The sequence below is a fragment of the Apis dorsata genome, unplaced genomic scaffold (genome assembly GCF_000469605.1).
Source record: "Apis dorsata unplaced genomic scaffold, Apis dorsata 1.3 scaffold_127, whole genome shotgun sequence".
NCBI classification, from domain to species: domain Eukaryota; kingdom Metazoa; phylum Arthropoda; class Insecta; order Hymenoptera; family Apidae; genus Apis; species Apis dorsata.
In genome coordinates, this window is record NW_006263420.1 from 374,904 (window position 1) to 381,535 (window position 6,632).

At 37.4% G+C, this 6,632-nt stretch overlaps 3 protein-coding genes across 4 annotated transcripts in view; all 3 read right to left on the reverse strand.

The window, feature by feature from the left end:
• The window catches only part of LOC102674605 (NPC intracellular cholesterol transporter 1-like), a 6,376-nt gene extending 5,797 nt beyond the window's left edge, over positions 1-579 (reverse strand). For both annotated transcript variants that reach the window (XM_006612798.2, XM_031509097.1), the window contains exon 1: positions 319-579. The gene's annotated coding sequence lies outside the window, so the exon portion shown is untranslated. The remainder of the gene's footprint in view (positions 1-318) is intronic.
• Positions 580-1,256: 677 nt separating this feature from the next.
• LOC102674734 lies at positions 1,257-3,427 on the reverse strand. Its single transcript, XM_006612799.2, has 2 exons — positions 2,493-3,427; positions 1,257-1,720 (listed from the first exon to the last, which is right to left on the reverse strand). The coding sequence occupies exons 1-2, from the start codon at positions 2,607-2,609 to the stop codon at positions 1,376-1,378; spliced, it is 462 nt and encodes a 153-aa protein (XP_006612862.1). The 5' UTR covers positions 2,610-3,427; the 3' UTR covers positions 1,257-1,375.
• A 121-nt stretch (positions 3,428-3,548) lies between these two features.
• On the reverse strand, positions 3,549-6,626 carry LOC102674868 (PI-PLC X domain-containing protein 1-like). Its single transcript, XM_006612800.1, has 7 exons — positions 6,576-6,626; positions 6,168-6,289; positions 5,855-6,028; positions 5,360-5,591; positions 4,905-5,255; positions 4,394-4,581; positions 3,549-4,230 (listed from the first exon to the last, which is right to left on the reverse strand). Exons 2-7 carry the CDS (start codon positions 6,217-6,219, stop codon positions 3,869-3,871), a joined length of 1,359 nt encoding a protein of 452 aa, XP_006612863.1. The 5' UTR covers positions 6,220-6,289; positions 6,576-6,626; the 3' UTR covers positions 3,549-3,868.
• Between the last annotated feature and the right edge of the window lie 6 nt (positions 6,627-6,632).

Sequence of the window (6,632 nt, forward strand, 5' to 3'; positions counted from 1 at the left end):
TGCGTTTTCAAATAATTTTTGAAAAATATCCAATTTTCCAAAAAAAAAAAAAAATAATGATATAATAAATAATAAAAAAAATGTAAGATTGAAATTGTAATTATAATTAAAATTTAGCATAATTTAAATTAGTTAAAAAAAAAGTTGATATCACTTCAAAATTTTACAAAAGATTCATAAAAATAATCAAAAAGACCATAAAAGAAATACTTTTCAATACTTTTTGCAATTTCTATAAAAAGTTTTGTGTGTTATTTCTATAAAAATTTTTTATTTTTAGATATTCTTAAATAAATTATAGAAAAGACAAAAACTTACCATAAATTCCTTATAAGAACGAGACCTTAAAACCGTCCTCTTCACTGATTGAGTCACGACTGCTGTGCTGTTCTACGAATCCGAACAAGTCTCACTCAAAATTAACTTAATAACCAACTATTGATGTAACGAAGCGTCGTAATTTATCGAAACCTAATACTTATCAATTAAATCCAATGATAACGAAGATATTAAACACCAATGATATCCGATTCAATTTCCATTCGAATCTTCGATATGCACGATTAACACGCTCCAATGCATATGTTCAATGTGCATACATTGTCTGCGAAACAATGGGTATAATTAATTTCTTTTGCGGTTTCTTTCATGTCTAATTATGAATTGGGAACCAGAAGGATTCTCGACTCGTATCTCTCAAAGCGCATCGTGTCGTCTTAATTTCGTTGGTTAATGGAACAAATGTATTTAAAAGAAAAAAATTTTTATGGATGATTATATGTTAATTTATCGATTGTTGATTCATACGTTGAAAAAATAGCATGTTATAATGTTATAACTGGTCAAGAACACGAGATTGATAGTTGCAATGATATGTAATGAATAGTTATAAACTGGAAAGAATTAAAGATTTAACTTCTTTAATAATCGTTACATAAAATGAATTTCCTGATTCTGATTTTATTTTATTTAATTTATACTGTTTTTTGTTCAGGAAATAATGAAAATGAATATTCTAGATTACAAATTAATTAAAAAGATTGATTAAAAAATCCGATTATTACTTTATTAACCAGATCTGTTTCTTGTTTTTATAATAAAATATTATTATATATGCACTGAACGCGAAAACGAATGTTTTTTACACAAATTGAATAAGCACATTATATTTCATTGGAAATATAAATATGATATAACTATTTCTCGAAATAACGAGATTTTTCACACATACAATGTTAATTTTCATATAGATTCAATTTTCATCTCTTTATTCAGCATTTTTTATTCATAATAAATCATACACTTTTCATTTATAAAAAGTGAACTTGCTTATATAATATCAAAACGTATTTCTAAGAATATATATTTTTACAAATCATGCGTAATGAATAAGAGAGGTAACAGACATGTATATTAGAATGCAAAGTTCCAAAGTGGACAGAACAATTTTACAATAACGATGCACGTTCACGATTCTCATGTGGAGCAGCGTGTACGATATGCTGACTATCGCAAAAGCGGGCAAAATCATTCTAGCTAGAGGAAACAACGGTGACGTGTTCAACCATATTGGTGCAATTAACAGATAAGGGACCACGATTTCGAGATCATGTTGATGTGCATTTCGAATGCGATCCACGTCCACGTGTCCGCCTCCTGTCGGGCATAAAATTATATCGGTACCTTTCAACCATCTTCTATCCTCCTCGCTGTGGATCACCTGTGAAAAATCGTTTAAACCGAGGCGTTCCAATTACTGAGTCGTAAATAATATTATATCGAAGGAAAAAATCTCTTATCGAACGAAACAAGTTTTAAAATTGCTCTCCTTGAATAATCAGTCTTAATTTTCTGCGGGGAAACATAAATTTGTACATAAACAGACACTTAAGTTCATTGAGAATTGCCTCAATCGTGATAAATGACGGAATAATGTAAATAATGTAAATAAAAAAAGACATGTTTTTCTGTAATTATAATACGAGAAACGTTGGAATCATTTTTAAAGAGTTATGACAACTGATCATGTTTGAGATTTGATAAGAAGAGAAACATTTGTTTTCCACTGTGTGTCACTCGTGATAACAAGAAGTGACATTAAGAGATAATAATAAATCTTAAATTTACAAAATAATATATTATTTTCTCTGTTTTATACAAATGAAAAGTAAGCGTTATATATAGTTTTGTTAAGAAAACGTAACAAAAAGATTTATTTGTCTGACCTCCCATTCTCGATTTAACAAGAATTATGATCATGATTTTAATTAATTGAACGATGCCAGAATCAACAAAAACTAGAATACCTTGAATGCTAAATGATACTCTACAGGTATTTCACAAGCATTTATTCTAAACTTCCTATCCATATACATATATATACCTTATAACTTATATCAAAGATCAAAACATCGTTACATTAAAACCCAAGTCTACTGTTATTAAAAAACAGTTTCTCGATAGATCCATAGATCCAAAAGATCCATTTTTACCTGTCTGGTCGCTCGAATTCGCCCAGTGAACCAAGTCAAGGCGTTCATCTTCAGAACGAGAACGCACGACCACCAGGCGTAAGCTGCCCACAACTCTCTCGCAAGATTGCTCTCCATTGTTCTTGGCTTCGTAACGAGAAGAAAAACTCGAAGAATGGAGGGCGTAGCTCGTTGTTCCCTTAATATTTCTTTCGTTTAGTCGCGTGCGCCATTCTCTCAACACGCGGGAGGTGGATCATTTATCAATGTCGCGATAAGGGAACAAGAACAGCGGATGAAAGAAGAAAAAAGAAAAAAAAAAAGAAAAGAAAAGGGGAAAAAACGCGAATAAAGAAAAAAAAGGAAAGGAGAATGCGACGTATCAAAGCACAGAGGGGGCGGTGGGGAGGCGTTAGAAAGTTAGCACGAGCGCGAAATACGCGAAAGGAAAGTTGTCGAGAGCGGAATCGCGTTAAAATTCACTTCGCATGGATTCGTTGTCGCTCGTTGCTACCAGACGACTGACTGCCTCGAAAACCGGTGTCCCTGGAACGTGATCTCGAGTCCTACAGCCCTATTTGGAAGTCAAATCGACAAGCGCCACGCCGATTCTTGGGGCCGGGCCACGTTTCGGAAACGTAGCGGCATTTGTTTCGAGCTGGCTCGTTTATTTTTCTACACGGGACACTGTTAAAAAAGTTGGAGAATTGTAAAACACGTAGTTGGCAGCGCAACGTATTTTTGCCGTATTTCGATCGAGTCGAGCCCGTGTCGATGTCGACAAATGTTGCGAACGTCACGAAAAAGTTTTCACCTTCCCTGCGGCAAGTTGGCTATCTATCGGTGACGATGATAAATGATAAGAAATAAGAAACGTAGATGCTTATCTAGCTGCTTTAAATTTTTAGAATATTAAATTCGATGCCTAGTTAGAAATCTGATACAGTTATTCGATTATGATGCAAGTTTGTTCGTATCGTTGGGATGAATTTGTTCAAAGGTTTCGAGAAACTTTTGACACAAGACACTGTACGAGGGATAAAAACGTGACTTTTTCATTGGTACATGTATTGATGCTTTCGTTTTAAAAGGTTTTAATTTACATATCTGTTACATCAATTATCCTAAGATTCTTTATCACGGTCGATCGATAAACTCGATCTACTAAGAAACGATTAATCGGTAATTTATAATTATTTAAAAGAAGAAGAAGAAGAAAAGAAAAAATAATTATTGTCAATTTTATTCCCCTCGGAACTTCTCGGCATTTTCGTAATATTTCATTTCTAGAAAAACGTTCGGCAAACTTCAAACCGATCCACACCGATTTTCTCCCATCGGCAAAGTAGCTAATTAAAGTGAAATCTTTGGTAGATTATGCGATATTTAATGTCACGTTACAAACGCCACTGGGCGATGTTACTCTTCTTTATGTTCGACTGTATCGACACGTCGATCAGATTATTTCCAAGGAAGAAATCCGTCGCGACGATGTTCGTCTCCTTCCACCATTCCTCCTGGAACTTGTACGTGAGATTCCTGTTCACCGAGTCGGCCATCTGCCGCAATCCGCCGGATAAATTGAAAATTATGTCCAACGGATAAGGTGTCAACTCCGCCATCACCGCCCACAACGGATTTTGACTGTTCCGAGACTTCTTTGGACCCATGATGACTTTGTCCAGGTATTTGAACAGTCCTTCCACCGTCTGTTGGTTACCCCAGGCCTGAGACATCGTTGGCCAAAGCCAATCGTATTCTGAAACAAGACGCAGAGATAATTGCTGAGATAAATAAAGCGGAGTGATATATTAATCGAAAATAAAAGAAATATCGATGAAACGAATCCGAATTTAAACGAAATCTAATGAAATGAAATTATTAGAGTTTCCATCGAATTCATAAGATAATGATAAATTTACCATTAACGGTATGCTTATCACCGTAGCATATTATCAAGCGTTTCCCCCCGGTCCAAATATCGTTTAAGGTCGGACCCAGACCTTCGACTCCTCTATCTGGTTTCAGAATCAGTCCTTCGAATTCTCGTAAAAGGATCATGGCCAATCGACGATGCCTACTAGGTCTATCCTCGAATCCCACGGGAAATCTGCAAACAACACTAACCGTTGAACGTCGTTTCATTTTAACGATAAAACACTGTAACGATACCCTCATGCATCGATACGCGAAGAAATATATAAATTTCTCTCTCTCTCTCTCTCTCTTCTCCCACGAGAGGATCGTACAGTTTCCAATAGTTAAATATGCGCGATTAAGTTGGAGATATACGTAGACGAACGTAGACCACCGCGCTCAATTTCATAGCAATTTGAAATCAATTTGCATCACAAGCATCGAATCGTTCTCCCAGCATTATCGATCCATCCGAATCGGCGGTGTTGCATTATGCCGCCACGTATGCCAATTTACCTATGAAAGTCCATGATGACCACCTCTCCCCTAGCGACGTTCAGAAAGTTTCTCACGTCTTTGATGATGGCCGAGAGGGGGGTGATCCGGATGACATCATGATTGATCCAGAATCTGCTTATGTGATTGCCCTCCTCGATGGCCGTGCCGTTGGGAATTGACGGGTAATAACCGACTCTGACGTCGAGATACCTTATGCCGTGCACTAATTGCGTCCACACGTCGCGATCCTGCGTCAACAGGTACCTTTGAAACGCGTCTCGTCTCGTCAGGTCGCCGTGCTTGTAACATCCGGAATTATGCGTGCCCGGGATCATTAAACTCCCTATAGGAAGTCTTCCTAATTGTCTCCTGAGAAGAAATCATTTCGACGATCAGTTTTGGAATTCGAATGGAAATTGAGACGAATGTTTTCAGGCGAGAAATAATTTTTTTCCATTAAAAAATCTAATTACCTCAAGTCGTACATCCATGTTGGCCAGATCTGTAAACAGGAGCTGGTAAGGATCACTCCATCCTTGTAAAGGGCGGCGTGGTGCTTCAGGCAATGCGGACCCGGAAGCGTCGCGCCATCCTTGGTGTCCCATCCACCCGGAAGCGGTGGACGTCCAACGGTGATGTTCGTTCGATAGTAACCCCGTGGGTATTGCAGCGAAGTCAAAGTCAACTTGGGCTTGACCGTTTTATCTGAAAACGAGATGTCAATGGTTCCGTCGGCCTATATCGATATAAATTACTTTCGAATAAATTACTCGATGAGATTGAAAATATATATATATACGTTTTTATTCGCTCGAATGCGTCAAGCAAAAGTAATTATCATCGGAACGCGCTTAAATTAAAATAAAAGAAAGAAACAGAAAAAAGTGATAGATGGATTATTCGAAATGTAATTCTAAGCCTTGAATATTTAGTTACGACGTTCAATAGAAGCAAACAAAACTTATTACTATGTGCTGGGTCAGCAGTGAACACCTTGATGGTATCTGGGTATCCAGTACTCGATGGACAATCGAGGTCCCAATTTACTTCGAGCTCAGCGTCGACCACCTTGTCGCTGGCAGCGATTGGTCTCCACAGCGAGGAGACTGTCAGCCATACTTTTCCGCATTGTGCTGCCAATGCTGAAATCACCAATTTTTCTTTTTTTTTTTTCTTTATCGTCAGCAATCCTTTATCATGCGGACGACACACTTTCGACTGTTCCAAAATTTTTTTCAAGCGTGCTCGAAAACCGTAATAAACCACGAGATTTAAATTTACCGATATCGCAGAATACGTGAAGAAGCAGCAATATTTCACCCTTCAGCATCATCGAGTAATGTGCCAATTTATCCAAGCTTCCCGTACAAACCCGTGCTTCCCTGCCGTCCAACGTCAAACACCTATATCGACGATAAAAATAAAAATTATACATATATATATATATATATATACATTGTTCGATTAAGTTCATCGATAAGTTAACGAATCAAATTATCATTCCTTAGCGGCGAGAAAAAATCGGGAACAAGGGATGAGTTATCGAGAACGATAACGCGATAATAATAAGAGAGCGAACGAACGAAATCGATACAAGATCACAACCGCTCGAGACGAGAAGAAGAAACGAAAAAGTTGTGAAGAAGCAGGGAGGAAAGAAGCGGAAAGGCGGTAGACGGACAAAACCACTTACACCTGGGCGCGCGCACTCCGCGAACCGCTTGCTGACGCGGCGAGTCGATCGCC